The sequence below is a fragment of the Crinia signifera genome, chromosome 3, assembly GCF_055691185.1.
Source record: "Crinia signifera chromosome 3, ASM5569118v1, whole genome shotgun sequence".
Lineage (NCBI taxonomy): Eukaryota > Metazoa > Chordata > Amphibia > Anura > Myobatrachidae > Crinia > Crinia signifera.
In genome coordinates, this window is record NC_139219.1 from 27,763,085 (window position 1) to 27,781,602 (window position 18,518).

The 18,518-nt window shown below is 45.8% G+C and overlaps 1 protein-coding gene across 7 annotated transcripts in view; it reads left to right on the forward strand.

The window, feature by feature from the left end:
- The window catches only part of CDC42BPA (CDC42 binding protein kinase alpha), a 109,983-nt gene that overhangs the window by 24,842 nt on the left and 66,623 nt on the right, over window positions 1-18,518 (forward strand). For all 7 annotated transcript variants that reach the window (XM_083175519.1, XM_083175525.1, XM_083175522.1 and 4 more), the window contains exons 5-10: window positions 12,072-12,165; window positions 13,247-13,447; window positions 14,689-14,937; window positions 15,975-16,054; window positions 16,667-16,833; window positions 16,996-17,112. In XM_083175519.1, the coding sequence (XP_083031645.1) occupies window positions 12,072-12,165; window positions 13,247-13,447; window positions 14,689-14,937; window positions 15,975-16,054; window positions 16,667-16,833; window positions 16,996-17,112 (908 nt within the window). The remainder of the gene's footprint in view (window positions 1-12,071; window positions 12,166-13,246; window positions 13,448-14,688; window positions 14,938-15,974; window positions 16,055-16,666; window positions 16,834-16,995; window positions 17,113-18,518) is intronic.

The following is an 18,518-nucleotide window of genomic DNA, read 5'->3' on the forward strand; positions in this document are numbered from 1 at the left end:
TTCACCTTTTCTACAGATGGGCTGTGCATTCTGGCATTGTATTTTGTGGGTTTGTGCCACTTAAGCACAAGTATACACTCACACTAGGCAACCCCGGCCACAGGGTTATCCACACACAATATCCTCTAGTGTGTACGGGACTTAAGCCACACCCACCGATGGCTCCCACAAATGAGAGCGTTGTCTATTAATGATGCCTTGCGCCTCATTGGTGCCACTAGTCCCTAATGAATTTATTAGCTGTCATACAGTAGACAACATGTGCAATTACACACCCTGGCATATGCTGCCATGTTGTGCTCTGAACGCATGTTGCAAATGTATCAGGGCATGCTGGGACTTGTAATTCCACAGAAGCCTACCTTGATATGTCTCACAAAAAATGCTTGCTCTGCTGGATGGAGAACCTTTGGCCCTCCAGATGTTGTTGAACTACACATCCCAGCATGCCCTGCTACAGTTTTGCTATTTGGCCATGCTAAAATTGTAGCAGGGCATGCTAGGATGTGTAGTTCAACAACAGCTGGAGGGCCAAAGGTTCCCTATCCCTGATGTAGACTGAATTAGTGGTGTTTTAGCTGCTCCGTGTACAGCGTTAACTTAAAGGCCCCCATACACTAGTCCGATTTGGGTCAATTTCACCCGAAGCCGAGAAATCGGCCCAAAACGGATTTGCTTGACATCCCATCGGGTACAATGGGGGGTCCCGCACATGCAGATCTGACCTCCGATTCAGACCCCATCGCAGCACTGTATGGCCACCATTAAACCTGTGCGAGAGCTGGAGACGAGCTGCAGAGCCGGCTGATGACATGTTAGATTTCCTTTTTTTATTGTCCGCTGAAAATATTAAAACAATAAAAGAGTTTTTTCTTTTTCCATTTTTAATATGCCGGAGATTCTGTGCCAGTAGATGTGTTCCACAGCTGTGAGGGTTTATTGGGCTGCGGCCTGCCATGGCCGCTGTTATAGTATAGTGTGTGCGCTAACACTTAACACTCCTCCGCTTTACCGCATGTCTCTGCCTCATTATACACATTTACCCGCCTTATAATAATCTTCTAGAATGAAGATAGTTCTAAGCACCATTGCTTCAGCTGGTGGGCCGTCCTGGCCCTGAGGGAGGCGCCGCGCTCGTAGCCTGGAGTACCAGAGCTGCAGCTCCAACAATCACACGGTCAATGTTTCTGTGCAAAACCGTGAGATGCCCTCATACACTGTTGATCAAGTTGCCTAAACTCGCCTCACTATTACAGAGCTTGGGGCCTATGTACTATGCCTGTGAGAGAGATAAAGGGGCCTATTTACTAAGCCTTGGAGATGGATAAAGTAACAGCCAACCAGCTCCTGGCTGTTATTTTTCAAACCCAGTCTTTAGCATGGCTACTAGGAGCTGATTGGTGGGTACTTTATCTCTTTCCAACGCTTAGTAAATAGGTCCCAAAGTACCAGCCAGTCAGCTCCTCACTGCTATGTTATAGGCTGTGTTTGAAAAATGATAGTTAAAATCTGGTTGGTTGGTTGGTTTGTACTTCATGTCCATCCACACGGACTGCAAGCGCGTGTTTTGTTGGTCTGCGTTGAGGCGTTGAATCGCTGTCTAGTAATAGCTACTGCCCATTACAGCCAATTAAGATCAGTTATCAGTTGAAGAGCCGCCAATAAAACACACAATTCATTGATGCAAACACTAAACCGGTCCAGAGATTGCTGCTTAGATACAGATTTTATGGCTGCTCGAGATCTTGCTGTGGTGGCAGATGACAGGGCGGTAGGGCATTCTGGGGCTTGTAGTTCTACAACGGCTGAGGAACAACAGATTGAATAAACTCAGGCTTGTCTCCGTGGCAGGACTGAAAATACCATAGACTGCTGAGCCTTGTAGTTCCACAGATACATTGGAATCAGAACTTGTCTGTCTACCCTTATATTCATGGCTTTTGATAGCCCATAACTGTTAAATATCGGACATATGGCCTGATTCAAAATCGATCGCTGCTGCGCAAATTTGGACAGCGACCAATCATCGATAGACTGCGGATGTGTACGGGACGCATGCGCAAGGCCTTCGTGCTATGAAATCCTGATGATTTTTTTGATCGCTGCCCATTCCCAAGGTGTTTGACAGGAAGCTGACATTTGGGGGCGGTAACTGGCTGTTTTATGGGAGTGGCAGAAAAAAATGCAGGCGTGCCCAAGTGTTTTAGGGGAGGGTGTGTGTTGTCTACTCTGGCCAGCCTGTTTCCATCTCAACTGCTTAACAGCTGTGCGATCAGGTCTGAATTAGGCCGATAAACACGATGAGAATCACTGGATATTACAGCCTGACATCTCTGGAAATAAACCCCTAGTTTGGCTATCGGGGCTTCCTCTGCTTCTATACCCATGGCATAGACATTACCAGCCCTCTGAGGAATCATTGGATTGAAACCTTTACTTCAGAGCACAACTAAACCCACAAAATGTAAATGTTTATAAGTGAGGCCTGGCGATTACACGTACAGTCAGTAACCTGCCCATACTTGGGCGGACCCAGTCGCTCGGCCAAACCAGACCTGGTTCCTGTGTGGCCACACATGTATCTGACTCCTGGATGTCCAGTATGAGGAATGTGTTGTCATATCCCTGGATGTTCTATATACATCATAATAGGGCAGCAGCAACTACAGTTATTAGTAACAGTGTATGTCTAATAGAAATATTGTAGAGGTTATCACATTAGAGTAGGGCCTAGGGGCCACTAAAGTCTGCAGGGCCCAAATCATTTTAATTCAGTGGTACCTCAAGGATATTACAGTTGTGCCCTTGGTTGGTGGCCCAGAGACCATTAAATTAATTTATGGTCATTGTGATACAGTGATGGCTAACCTTGACACTCCAGCTGTTGTTGAACTACATATCCCAGCATGCTCTGCATCAATTTTGATGTGTAGGGATGTGTAGTTCAACAACAGCTGGAGTGTCAAGTTTAGCCATCACTGTTGTAATAGCTAATTCACTGCTGGTGGCATCCAGTGATAAAATGTTATCCCACTCCACATAATGAACGATGAGATATAACCACAATTTGCTTAAGTTAATTGTTTTTTCAGAATTGCACAATAAGAAATGTTGGTACTTCCTCATCTTTGCGGCCACCGCTTGCGCCAGTTACATTAGTCGCTTTCTGAATATCATCATCGTCCCCTCACGACCTCGCTTTGCTCGCCACAACTGTACTAAAGGCAATAGATGGTGGCGTAGACCCAGGATGGTGCACCGTACGCTACGGAGGTTTCGTAGTGTAAGTGGTGGCAGCAAAGACGAGGAAGTACCAAAATTTTTGCCCTACAGTTCCTCCTGTCCAGAGGATAAGAACAAATGGCGGCTTTTGTCCATGGAACACATTCTACAGGGTTATACACTGAGAGCATTGAAGCTGGGTCACGGAATCCTCTAATTGATCTGCGTGGTGTTTTAATTAGCGCTGTGTTATGACTTTTGTAAATCGCCTTAAAAGCTGCAGCAATCTTAAGTGATTTTAATTAGGTCATTAGCTGTTTTAATAATCAGACCTTCTAGTGCCGGTGCCATCTTGGCGGTATACCGTCTCTTCAGCCGTTAAAGGATTTACAGCTCCTAAATCCAGAAGTATGATGTCAGCCACTTTTATTAGATTCTGTGGAATTCGTTTTATTAACGAAACACAGTTAATTAACATATTTCTCCTCAGTATTTCCATTCTTTTGTACTTTTATTCTGCCGTGTCCTCTCTGGAAAATTGCGAGTGTGGTTTTCATAAAATTGGTTAATACCGTGCAATTAAATGGTATTTTCTTACATACTGGAAGATTCTGAGGTAAATTTGTGGCAAATGTTAACAGTCTACTGCCAGAGAGTGTCAGGGATTTCAATTAACCCTTTCTTAAGCAATAATTTGCTGCCTGCAGACCCCTCGCTGTATCTTCAGCAGCTCCCTTGTATGGTGTAGTTAATATTTCCATAATGGATTATTTAATCTTCACAAAAAGTATTGTAATCTACAGTATTATATTCAATATGCCTGGCATGGCCGGGAACCTGCCAGCTGCTGTGGGACTACATATCCCAGCATGTTTTGTCACAGATTTACTGTTCGGCCATGCTGTGTTTTGTAGTTCCACAGGGGCCTGATTCCTGCCAATTTTTCATTCAAGGTCGACAGGGTCAATTAGGGTGACACAAGCATTAGGTCGACATGGTTTTTTTTTACCCGAATGTCTACACAGTCAACATGGACACTGAAACGTAGCACCGCGTGGCTCGCTGCACTCGCCATGTTTCGGGCACGGTGTCTCGCTACGCTCAGCACACTATTTTATTCTCCCACCACGCTCTCGTGGATGGTGGGACATGACATATCGCCTGTCGGCTCAAAAAAAAAGCCCATGTCGACCTTTTGACTGTCAACTGTGCCCTTGTCAACTTAATGACCCTGTCATCCTAACGATCCTGTCGACCTAACCCCATGTTGACATTCTTGCATGTCGACCTAATGCTTTTCGACCTAGTGACCATATCCCCTCCCTGGAATGACACATACAGGTCACAGATTTTAAGGAACTCTTTTAAAAAATGAAAGGGAAAACTGCCTTGAAAGACATTAAGGAACAAAACAAATCTTTACAAGAGAATGGGACACTCCAGAGGACCTGAGATTTAAATTCACATGAAATGTTCCTATTTTTCTATGTAAAACGTCTGCCGCAGAGCTGCTTCCTCTTGTGTGATTTATATGTTTCTATGATCGTTATTTAGTTTGAGCAGCTGACTAAGGGCCTGATTCAGACCTGGTCACTGTTGTGCAAATTATCAAGCCGGCCAATTATCATTTGACTGCATGAGTATGGATTGTAGTGCGTAGACCTAACAGCGATAACATCCAGCATCTTTTTTTTTTTATCGCTAACCGGTCGCAAGTTGATTGACAGAAAGCCGGCCTTTGTGGGTGTCTCCCAGGTGGTTTATGGGAGTGGCAGGGAAAACACAGCCGTGCCCAGACGTTTTCAGGGAGGGTGTGTGACGTCAGCCGGTATCTATCGCAGGAAGAGTAGGTGATCCGGATGATGGGTCAAGGCGTCATTAGATCGGCACCAAAAGGTCAACATGCACTGGGGCGTCATTGACAAAAGGTCGACATAAGGTCGCAACAACAAAAAAACGTTGACATGACAATTGCCGACATGATAATATCAACAAGAATTTTTCACAATTTTTCAAAAAATCTTTCTTTCTGATTTTTTTACTTCAACAACCACATGGACTCCGACTGGGAACGGTAAAGTGTGTCGGGCGGAGCAAGACACCCGACCCAATGTGCTAGACTAATTGGGAGACCGCGTGCTCAGGTGTCGACATTGACATAATAAAAGTGACCTTTTCATGTGTCGGTCTTGTGCCGACCTATTGACTGTGAAGCTAGACACTAATAATCCATAACCGAAAACATTGATGTAGTTATAGGCTCATTTGTCTCCCAGTTTACACAATTGCTCCTCCTTAGGTATTGTCCGTATCCACCACTGACAATATTCACTACGTATGTGGTTATTGTCTATTCTTTATTTAAAAAATGCAAATCCATGTTCTCCAATTGGGAAATGTTGATAGATTGTTGTGCTCTCGTCCCACTGTAAAGACCAGCGAGCCGCTAGTGCGCCTCTTCCATACGGACTGTCCGCTGGAGGTTCTCTATAGGATTACTGCTGAGCAGGTCGACCAGGGACCTTGTCCTGCAGTAAACCTGGCTCCTCCGGCCCTTTATAATTGACAATAAACCCTTCTAAGCCAAGCCGTGTAGAAGCCTTCGGTGCCCTATTATGTCACATCTACAGGGGCCGCTCTACAATATTGTGGCCTTATTTCCTGTGGCTGATTTGCACCCCCTTTTACATAGGGGAACGTTGAGGTGTCATTTAGATCTTTTCCTAGCAACAGCTGAAAATGCTTCAGATTCCATCTCAACCCATCGTGACAGATGGCACCGACAGATGGACGCGGCATTCCTAAGGAGCTTACAAGCCTCTCGCCCTTACCGCCCAGTAATGCACCATGCCAGACCACTCTGACATGAATTAGCTGGACTGGTGCTTGTCTTTAGTTATTTAATCTTTGGCCGGGAGCCACAGATCTGTTCTGCGTGTGATAAGCTGGTCTAATCACCCTGATAGCGCCAATTCACTGTCTCCACTGACCGGCATTCCTGCGCTCTCGACACTCGTAGAACCGCACACAGACTGTGACCGAGTCCTCTGTAGTCTTTTTACAGACTTGTAGCCACTTTTGCTTATTATTTATTTATAACCTAAATCGCTGTGACAGCTATAAGAAGAGTCTGAATATTTACAATTTCTCCTCCTTTGATTTCTAATTTTATAGTGTTGGGCTACCATAGCAACCACAGGCACATGACACAGGATGTATTGAGCAGTAAGGCTGTACCTGAAATATGACATTATTACGCTGCAGTTGTAGCAATTTTAATTGTATCGGTTAGTGCTTTATTTCTTTCCACTTTATCACTCTCCAAGGTTTGATGTGCCCCCCCTCCTCGGTTTAACCTTCTACTAATCTGAAATGTAATCCCCTGATCTTCAGACGTGAGCACCCCCCCCCCCCCCCCCCCCCCAAGCATTACTCATTTCAGTGCAATTGCGCCGCTATAGTATCCGGGATAGATGTATAACAGGGCGATATCCTGTCCCAGTAATAGAATATTGCTATATTTAGTGTTGCTAGAATTAATCATTAAAAGGGTTGATGAAAAACTATCCCAGGTTTTTGTTTTTTTTCTTGCATGTGTTCCACAATGGCCATTGCCGCCATGAGTGCACATAATCGCTATACTGAGCTGCTTTGCTGTATGACTGGTACACGCCATCTGCCCGGCAGCTATAAATACTCCGTGTTTTCTTAGGCAGAAATTCAAGACTTTGATTTCCATGCTGCCTGCTGGGAGCGAGCGATGCATCACAGTCTCTGCAGTCTCTGGGTCTGTCCTGGCCAAAGCTGGTCCAGGGGCTTCCTCCTTGTGCAGGAGGGGCCTGCAGCCAATTATTTATCTCCCCAGCAGTGTTGCAAGTAAAGGGGGTACGGCGTGGTACGGAGTACCTGTAAGAAATATGTTGCAAGTACACAGTACCACTTACCCCCTGACCCACTGTCAATTCTAGTTTTATTTTAAGTCTAAATATAATGCATCCGCAGCCCGTCCACCCAGCGTTATGATTGGTGCTGTATGCAGCTAAGGCTACTGCTGATTTAGCCTGTCACACTGACAGGTATCAGCGGCGCTGACAGCATGAAGAGCAGGCTCCACAAGTGTAAGCATAAGCTGCCCGGCTCTCCCCCAAGCAAGAGCCAACCCACCCCCAGTCATTCCCTGTTTCTCATTCCTTGTCTCCTGATGCCATGCTACTATTGTCATTTAGTCTCTCCTCTAGCTTTGTGTGACCACGCCCCCTCATGACACATGGCCACACCCATTTTTTTGCTGGAGGCTATCAGTACCACCAAGAAAAAAATTCTACTTGCACCACTGCTCCCCAGCCCCCCCCACAAATAACTTTATGTGCAAGTATTGTGCTGATAAATAGACATTGAGGGGATAAGATGGGAGTTCTATTTCTCATGGGATGTTGCTATCGGCAACCTATCAGATACTATCTATGATCTTCAAGAACCTTGATGGCTAACCTTGACACCCCAGCTGTTGTTGAACTACACATCCCAGCATGCTCTGCTTCAGTTTTGCTATTTGGCCATCTGATGCAGAGCATGCTGGGATGTGTAGTTCAACAACCGCTGGAGTGTCAAGGTTAGCCATCAAGGCTCTGGAATTCTAGAAGGTGCTAAATAAATAAGTAGGTTCTTATTGGTTGCCCTTAGCAACATCCCATGGGAAATAGAACTCCCATCTTAGTACATTTCCTCCTAAATGTGGAACCTTTGTGTATGGAACAAGGGAAATGTTTTCCCTTCTTCCATAGAACATGGGAAAACATTTCACCTATATTCAAGTCGGATTTGGGATCCGGTTGATAGGTCTACACCATATGGTTGACACTGTCAAAATGTTGACACGTCCACGGCCGACAGAATAAATAAAGGTCAGCATTTAGTTTTGAGGGAAGGAATTTTTTTCATTTTTAAATTGTACGGTTTTATACTTTACCGTCCACGTGGGCTTCGGTTGGAAACGGAACACATAGCGAGGCACCAGACCCGAAGCATGGCGATCGGACCTGCTACAACAATTGGGGGGGGGGGGGGGGGGGGGTCCACGTGCTCAAGTACAGATGGTGACACCATAAAAAGTGCAAAACGCGCATGTTGATCTTTTTATGTCTCGACTTTTTCCGCGTCAACCGTTTTTCACTGTCACTCTTGTGTGTGTCAACCTTTTTGTGTCGGCCTAATATACCACACTCATACATACATCCAAATTGAGGCCTGTTAGTGCGTGTGGCAGATGTTCTCTGATATGTGCTATTCGTACACTGAGGCCAATTCTCCATTATAACCGGTTTGGTGCAGGTGTGTCCGACAAAGCAGACTTCATAGGAGAGTAAAGGGGCTACAGAATAATATCACCCACCTGCCCTTACAGGGCTGCCGGTCCCAGGAGCGTATCGGGTGCTAAGGGAATCCCCAGATCACATGACAGGAGGCCACATCGCCAGTAAATCCTCTCTCACCTTCCTGGCCGCTGTATCCCATTACCAGCCTCATGTTTCACGGAACCCTGTTACTATTTTACATACAGATCCTAAAATACAGCGCTTTTCACTATGACCATGGGAACTGTGTAGTTGTTTTCAGTTTGTTTCTGTGAGTGTAGTATTTGCGGCTTTTACTAGCCTAACGATGTCCATAGCCAATCAGAACATTAGGAGGTACCTACAGCTTGATCAATCTTCAGCCAATCCATGACATTCACAGGGGTAGTTGGACTTGAAGCCAGTCACATCATTTGGACATTCACAGAGTCATAGTACCACTTGTGGCCAATCAGAGAATTAGAACATCAATGAGACTTATGAGACGTTCACATGTTATGACGGTTGATTGCCAATGAGAGCATTAAAATATTCAACTACTGCTAAACTTGGTGGCTACGGCGGTGGACTCTGAACGAGAACCAAGTGTTGTGATTGGCTAGAACTGGATGATTTTTTGGTTGCTGTTTGCTGGATAATTGTGTATATACAGTATATTATGTATATAGCTCAGCTGTAGGATGTGTATTGCTTGAGGAGGACAGTACTGGAGGTAACAGTAGGTGGCGCTGTGGCGCAAATTCTGGATTTTTCCTTTGTTGTATTAGTCTACTCTCTTATGCTGGGCAAACATTATAGAATTATCATCCCTATCCGGCGATTTATAGACCTACCATCAATGATAGGTTTGCCATCGTTCACCATATTCTATAGATCCGATGGTTTGTTAGGTGCAAGTCAGCCGCAACGGGTAGTGTATGCTGCCCCTGCCCGGTATGGTGACGTTTGCCCTGTCCCTTCATCCTGTGGGCACTGTTTCTTTAAATTTACCATTTTACCCTGAGCTTGGCTTGGACACTGCTGCAGAAGTGATTTAGTGATCTGGTGATTCAGCTCTGCTTTATGCCAAAAGGAAGAAAATGCCTAGAAATTCCCAGGCATAACATTATGCGGCATGTCAGTATTGCAGACGGTGGACATTTCATTTTATGAGTATCCATAACATTTCTTCTAGAAATAGTTCATTAACCCCAATAAATCTGCATTTTGGCCTCTGCCCTATTCTCCGAAGTTCCAGTAGATGTGTCCAGCTGGTAACCACTGATGTTATCCTAGAAGTCCCAAGGCAGATGTATGAGCTTGTAGTCATAAAACAGCAGGGTGGCTTTCCCTGGTTCTAGGTTAAGCAAGGCCCGCTTGAACATGTAGGTTGGAGAACCCTGAGTGTTACCTACCTCTGTTCTAGTGTAGTTCCTAATATAAACTGGAAATCTGCAACCATGACTATGGTTGGGCTGGAAGTGGGGATAGCTGTGAGTGGAGTTTGGACTGTGCTGGACATGGGGATAGCTGTGAGTGGAGTGAGGACTGTGCTGGATGTGGGGATAGCTGTGAGTGGAGTAAGGACTGTGCTGGATGTGGGGATAGCTGTGAGTGGAGTGAGGACTGTGCTGGATGTGGGGATAGCTGTGAGTGGAGTGAGGACAGTGCTGGATGTGGGGATGGCTGTGAGGACTGTGCTGGACATAGGGATAGCTGTGAGTGGAGTTTTGACTGTGATGGACATGGGGATGGCTGTGAGTGGAGATTTGACTGTGCTGGACATGGGGATAGCTGTGAGTGGAGTGAGGACTGTGCTGGAATGAGGATAGCTGTGAGTGGAATGAGGACTGTGCTGGATGTGGGGATGGCTGTGAGGACTGTGCTGGACATGGGGATAGCTGTGAGTGGAGTGAGGACTGTGCTGGGCATGGGGATGGCTGTGAGTGGAGTGAGGACTGTGCTGGAATGAGGATAGCTGTAAGTGGAGTGAGGACTGTACTGGACATGGGGATAGCTGTGAGTGGAGTGAGGACTGTACTGGACATGGGGATGGCTGTGAGTGGAGTGAGGACTGTACTGGACATGGGGATGGCTGTGAGTGGAGTGAGGACTTTGTTGGACATGGGTATAGCTGTGAGTGGAGTAAGGACTGTACTGGACATGGGGATGGCTGTGAGTGGAGTGAGCACTATGCTGGAATGAGGATAGCTGTGAGTGGAGTGAGGACTATACTGGACATGGGGATGGCTATGAGTGGAGTGAGGTTATACTAGACATGGGGATGGCTGTGAGTGGAGTGAGCACTATGCTGGACATGGGGATGGCTGTGAGTGGAGTGAGGACTATACTGGACATGGGGATGGCTGTGAGTGGAGTGAGGACTATACTGGACATGGGGATGGCTGTGAGTGGAGTAAGGACTGTACTGGACATGGGGATGGCTGTGAGTGGAGTGAGGACTATACTGGACATGGGGATGGCTATGAGTGGAGTGAGGTTATACTAGACATGGGGATGGCTGTGAGTGGAGTGAGGACTATACTGGACATGGGGATGGCTATGAGTGGAGTGAGGTTATACTAGACATGGGGATAGCTGTGAGTGGAGTGAGGACTGTGCTGGGCATGGGGATGACCGTGAGTGGAGTAAGGACTGTACTGGAATGAGGATAGCTGTAAGTGGAGTGAGGACTGTACTGGACATGGGGATGGCTGTGAGTGGAGTGAGGACTGTACTGGACATGGGGATGGCTGTGAGTGGTGTGAGGACTGTGTTGGACATGAGGATGGCTGTGAGTGGAGTGAGGACTGTACTGGACATGGGGATGGCTGTGAGTGGAGTGAGGACTATACTGGACATGGGGATGGCTATGAGTGGAGTGAGGACTGTACTGGACATGGGGATGGCTATGAGTGGAGTGAGGACTGTACTGGACATGGGGATGGCTGTGAGTGGAGTGAGGACTGTACTGGACATGGGGATGGCTATGAGTGGAGTGAGGACTGTACTGGACATGGGGATGGCTGTGAGTGGAGTGAGGTTATACTAGACATGGGGATGGCTGTGAGTGGAGTGAGGTTATACTAGACATGGGGATGGCTGTGAGTGGAGTGAGGTTATACTAGACATGGGGATGGCTGTGAGTGGAGTGAGGTTATACTAGACTGAACACATCCGTTGTCTGGTTTATGGATCGCGTGTGGAGACCATTTCAAAGGTTGAGTTTAATAGTTCATAATTATTATCTTGGGCTTCTGACACCTCCCCAAAGATCCTTCCTGAGGGATCACTGCTACTTAGGATACCCCCCATGGAAGAACCCCAACACTCACCAAAATCTGATTTATACATGTATATGGTATGGTACATTACATGTATGTTTTTTCAGCTTCTGATTGATAACATGCCATCAGCCTTGCACTGGTCGTTGGACTAATAAATGTAATTCTTCTTATTATAAACCTAATCTATATTATTATGAACCTAAGTCTGTGCTTCTTCCCCTTCTTCCAGAGACATAAAGCCAGATAACATCCTTCTCGACATGAACGGACACATCCGATTGGCTGATTTTGGCTCCTGTCTAAAGCTGATGGAAGATGGAACAGTAAGTTATCTCTGTGTTTATAGCTGGACTTGCGTATAGCAGCATATATTTAACATTTTACCAAGCGGTAATATTGCATATGAGATTTCCATTACACCTTATTGGTGTGAAACTTAAAAGATATTGTTTGTACAGTTGTAACTTACGACGACAAATGGGACTCGTACATCAGGCAGCTGTCTGGGCAATGCCCTGTTCTCCCAATGCCTGGGTCAGGAAAATCAAACATATTGAGATGAGATTTTTAATATGCTGTATTTTCGTACAGATTACCAATCCTCTATGGCCACTGAGCAGTGGTTTCGATTGGTATCGGCAGAATGGGAAATCATTGCTGAGATGTATGCCCCACTTTACACACAGGGTACAACGTACGTCGTTACGGTGAAACGTCCGTTATGGTGAAACGTCCGTTATGGTGAAACGTCCGTTGTATAACCCCCCAACATGATCAACAAAAAAAAGAATGTCAATATTTCTTGATCTTATTAATTCTTTTGACTCCTGAATTGAGATAAATAATGATTATTTTATTTATTTTACTTTTGCTAGGAACTTGTGGCTTATTCTCCAATTACCGAGCCTAATGATGTTAGTATTACTTGTGCTTTCGTTGTGTTGCTGCTACTGTGGTCTTTTTTTTAAGCTTCAACAAAATAAAACAAAGGGCCTAGAGTGAAGTTGTAAAACGTACCAGGCACATGACAGTGGCTTGTTCTACAGGAGCTTAGGGTTCCACGATTGGAGGGCATCAGCTGTGATATGACCGATCTAGATTTGAGTAAATGGTTAGGCGATTATTAGTCTGAGCCAATGGTGCATGGATAATTGGCGCACCTTGTTTTCCTCCACCGCGCCTGCCTTTGCACGCAGAGCACTTTTAGGTTCACACACCAAAAAGTAATGACAATGCCGGGGGCCTGCTCAGATGCTTTTGCACGGTCATTGGGCCTTGTCTGCGCTTCCAGAATGCACCGGGTACCAACGGTACAAATGTCTAGACGAAGCACAGTACAACTTCTCTATCAGGACTCGTCTCCTCCCAGTCTCCGCACTGCACTGACAAATGTCCTCTCTCTAGGTCCAGTCTTCGGTGGCTGTTGGAACCCCAGACTATATCTCTCCCGAGATCCTCCAAGCTATGGAAGATGGGAAAGGGAAGTACGGACCGGAGTGTGACTGGTGGTCCCTTGGCGTCTGCATGTATGAAATGCTGTATGGAGAAACCCCGTTCTATGCAGAGTCCCTAGTGGAGACTTATGGGAAAATCATGAACCACAAGGTGGGTACCTCATTCTTGTTGCCACCGTTGAACAATCAGACTCCCTTAGAGGATGGTGCATCAAACATTCCCGAAGAGGAAAGTTGGGTACAGTGCCCATAGTAGCTAATCCGCATATGTTCTTTTCCTGTTCATTTTAATTCTGTACTAGATAAATAATATAGCTAGACTCTGATTGGGTGGTGGAGAACATCCCCCACATCCTCTGCAGAAGGTTTGATACATCTCCCCGTCAATGTTTAAATGCAAATCTATGACCTCCTAAAATACACCCAGTAATGCGCTTAAAGTTTTGAAGAAGGTAAAAATGGATATCTCACCACGTTTGTTCCATGTACATACCGATGTATTAATTATCTTCTTGTACACTTTGTAACTAATCCCCTGAAGAAGTCCCATAGGGGACGAAACGCGTTGGTTGAGGCTTATCATAAATGCACAACAAATATCGTCATTCAACATTTTTATTGAAACATACTTTTTAATAAAGAAAAATAACTTTTGATATGGACTTTTGTGTTTATAGAATACTTTTGACACCAGTTGAGGTGTATAGAGGACCTCCTACCTAGAGCGCCACTGTCCAATTGTCTATATGGGAAGCGGTCAATATCCCGGCGGTCGGAATCCCGACCGCCGCAATGCCGCCACTTTGTTCCTCTATGGGTGTCCACGACACCCATAGAGGGAGAATAAAATAGTGTGCCGAGTGTAGCGAGCCCGCAAGGGGGGCGATCCATGGCCCCCCCTTGTTGGCATTGCAGTGGTCGGGATTCTGGCGTCGGTATTTTGACCGCCGGGATTCCGACTGCCGGCATATCATACCGGACCCATCTATATACCCTGCGTGTCTTCCAGTGCCAACAGGGAATGTTGTGGATAAGGCTGCCTTGTATTGTGCTCAGTAGCATATATAACTTTAAATTAAGCGCGAATCAGGGGTGTGGATTGAAAAAAAAAAAATATATATATATATTATGCGTGTACTGTATGTACGTGTGTGTGTATGTATGTATGTATGTGTATCCAATGTACTCACGGTTTGTCCTCCAAAGCTTGGTGTAGTTGTCCATGAGACCAGGTATTTTTATTCTTCAAAGCGACTGCATAATCACCAATGTTTCGGTCTCTCCTTGGACCTTAGTCATGGCACCATCCATCACAAGCATCCCCAAGTAGCTAATACTTGCATTGACCTTTTATCATGCAGCGGTGTAATGATTGAATGATTTTTTTTGCAGGAGCGGTTCCAGTTCCCGTGTCAGTTGGCTGACGTCTCTGAAAACGCTAAAGATTTAATAAAGCGGCTGATCTGCAGCCGGGAGCACCGTTTGGGTCAAAATGGAATAGAGGACTTTAAGAATCACCCGTTCTTTGTCGGTATTGACTGGGATAACATTCGGAACTGTGAAGCACCTTACATCCCGGAAGTCAGCAGCCCGACCGACACGTCCAATTTTGATGTGGACGATGATTGTTTAAAAAACTGTGTAAGTCCACTTTACCCCTGATCTAGAGCTACTCCAACCCGTTCTCTAAAATATTCCTGTTTGACCCCCACCTATAACTGAACGTTTCCCGCTAAAGCTGGGTGCACGCCGAAGGGACGGGGATTCATTCCAACATCGCGGATTGCTCACGCTGCCCGATACGCGTTACATTGTGGAATGTCATCTGATTGGGCGGATTGGATTGATATATCGCTCCGTTTCGGCCTCTCACCAGAAATGCCAGCTAGTGTGGATGGGAATGGGTCATTGGAAGATCAACCGGTCTTCGGTCGACATCTGAAATACGACGACATGACTAAGGTTGACAGGGTGGCAAGGTTGACAGTCAAAAGGCTGACATGAGTTTTTCACGTATTTTGTCCCGAATGTCGACATGGATACCATTTACGTGTACCATGTCCCCTTGCATAGATCACTGCGCTGGCCATGCTTCGGGCACAGTGCCTAGCTACACTTGGTACACTATTATATTCTCACACCACGCCGTAGTGAATGATAGGGCATGAAATACCGCCTGTCGACACATGTCCGCTGAAAAAAACCCTGAAAAATTCATCATGTCGACCTTCCAACCCTGTGGACCTCAGCCATGTCAACCTATTTCATGTGTCGACCTAATGAATATTGGCCTAGTGACCGTATACTGCGTGGATAGGGTTGGACGGTGGATAAATAAATATAGAGAAGCAATGTATTCTGGGGGAGCGTGGTATACAGAAGCTTACACATAAAAAGTTTGACCTGAGTTTAAAAAAAAAAAATTTATGTCAATGTCGACACCGGAGCAGGTGGACCCACAATTTGTGTGCTCCATCCCCTTGCATGTCTCCAACGGCCTATGCCATCAGTCCGAGTGAATGACATTGTGCTCGTCGACCTAATTGACTGTCGACTGAGACCTTGTCTATCACGAAACCATTGTGGTGGCCCTGGAAGTAGAATTTATTATTGTAAATGATTTATAAGATCTTGATTTACTGCATCCTCCGTTTAGTTCTGTGTTTTGTGCTTTGTAGGAGACGATGCCTCCATCAACTCACACTGGATTCTCTGGGCACCACCTCCCGTTCGTTGGGTTCACTTACACAAGTAACTGGTAAGACGTTGAACATACTACGCCCGTATTATGAGTTTGCGCCTCCTGTTTTTGCAGTGCATGAGGATAGGTCAGAGGGTGGTAGGTATTGGTATAATAATGTGATGTGCACAGTACGTTCCGTTATTACTAAGCGCCGAGCATGGCGGAAAAGGGAACATTGGGCGTATCGGCTCGGCTGAGGTCAAAGGATCCTCATACCCACCATATACCGCCCAATTTCTGTCATACGCTGCCCTCTGCCTAACAAAATAGTGCCATGTCCTATGCCCACCATAACACCCCTTTCCCCACTGTGCCAATCCCACTGCCCATCCCAAACCACATATAAGGGCAGATTTATTAAGCCTAAGGAAGTGATAAAGTGTCCGATGATAACACAGCAGCCAATCGGTTCCTACCTGTCAAGTTACAGGCTGGGTTTGAAAAAATGCCAGTTAAGAGCTGGTTTCAGAGGTATGTGGCAAAATGTCTTTGAGCTAGTCACAATGCATCACCATTGTGCTCTGGAAAATGTGACCATTGGTGAACTCTACATGTGCGCCTGATTGGTAACCCTATATATATTAGAGCGTTTTTGGTCGTTTATGAATTTGCCGTGTTTTCTGTCAGTGTACTTTCAGATACCAGCTCACTGCGAGACGCGTCGACACGATCCAGTACAGACCTCGATGCCAATGTTCAGAGGACGTTAGAAGATAGCTTAGCGACGGAGGCGTATGAGAGGCGGATACGGCGCCTCGAACAAGAGAAAGTAGAACTGAGCCGAAAACTGCAAGGTACCACGACCGGGGACCTGTCACTGCTGTGGTTTGGGGGGGGGGGGCCTGATATGAATGTGTTATAGAACAACAATGATAAAACAACCCAGTATTTTATCTTGAGGTCCTTTAATAATGTGCCCATTATATCCCCTGACTACAGTAACTTTCTCTCTGTAGAATCCACACAGGCTGTCCAGGCTCTGCAGTACGCCGCGGTAGACGGACCCGTCACAGCCAACAAAGACTTGGAAATCAAATCTTTAAAGGATGAACTAGACCAGTTAAAAACACAAGGTATACTCTCCATTTTTCATATTTATTTCTACTTTTTAACCATTTGAGTGCCAATATTCTCTGTTCTGCTGAGCGAATTAACGGCTTCCAGTAGACAGGTAGACGCCACATAGCTGTAGTGAAATCCCGCCTTGTGGGTTAATGTGTTTGCCGTGTGAATGTATGTGTACTTAGCGTAGAATCCGTAGCCGAGGGGAAATTACCAAAATCCTTCATTTGAGGCTCGCCATTGAATGAGTTTTTCACCGGGCACCAGTCATCGCGGGCTCAGAGTAACCAAAGATTTACACGGTGGCTGCGATGAAAACAGCCATATCCGGCCTGGTGCTGATGTCACTCACCTTCCCCTAACACAGTGGTGGCTAACCTTGACACTCCAGCGGTTGTTGAACTACACATCCCAGCATGCTCTGCTACAGTTTTGCTATTTGACCATGGTAAAAATGATGTAGGGCATGCTGGGATGTGTAGTTCGAGGTTAGCCATCACTGCCCTAACAGGCTTTGGAACGCCTGCGCTTTCCCTGACAGTGACGTTTTTTTTTTTTTTTGGTGGGGGAACACCTGCGTTTTTCTTAACACTTCCATTAAATGGACAGTTACTGTAAATCACATGGTAACGGCTAGCAGCGAATCAAAAAGTACCATTATTTCTTTGCTAGTGTTTATGTGTAATACGGGTCATAAGCATGCGCAGTGTGTCGATAATATTCCACTGTGCCAATTTCTACAGAAGTGATCAAGTCTGAATTGGACCCATAGTTTATAGTGATAGCCTTAACATAAACCTATCCAGCACACTTATCAGAGCTGTGTCTTCTCTGGCATCCAAAAAAAACAACTTTAGGGGGTATTCAGTATGTGCCCATATTTTCTGATAGGGGAAATATCGACACTCACCTATTCAATGCTGCCGTTAATGGCAGCATTAAAGGGTGTCAGATCAGTTTTTTTTTTTTTAAGGTCGGATCGGTTTTGTCGGAAACGGCCACTCACGTCTGGTTTTCGACAATCTGCGTCCGTTTTCGCCGATACACAGACTTTCCGACACTCAATAGCTGGAACGTTGAATTCTGACTGTTGAGTTACTGTCGATGACTCTTCCTGGATGATACAGAACGGTACTCTTTACCTAGAAGGGCGCCCATCGTGGCCATCTCGGGCATTGAATGCACTAAAAAATCGGGTGCGATTCAACCGACGAGATGCCCGAGATTTCCCATAGGGAACAATGTTAAATGTCTCAATTGACCCAATTTTCCTGTTCAATGCCTCAATTGACCCGATTTTTCCATAGGAAACAATGTTAAATGGGCCACAGAGGCCAAATAGGCACCCTGAAGTGTGAAATGGCCACCCCAATTGTTAACGCCACCCCACGATCAACGTGAACCCGAAGCGTGGCGA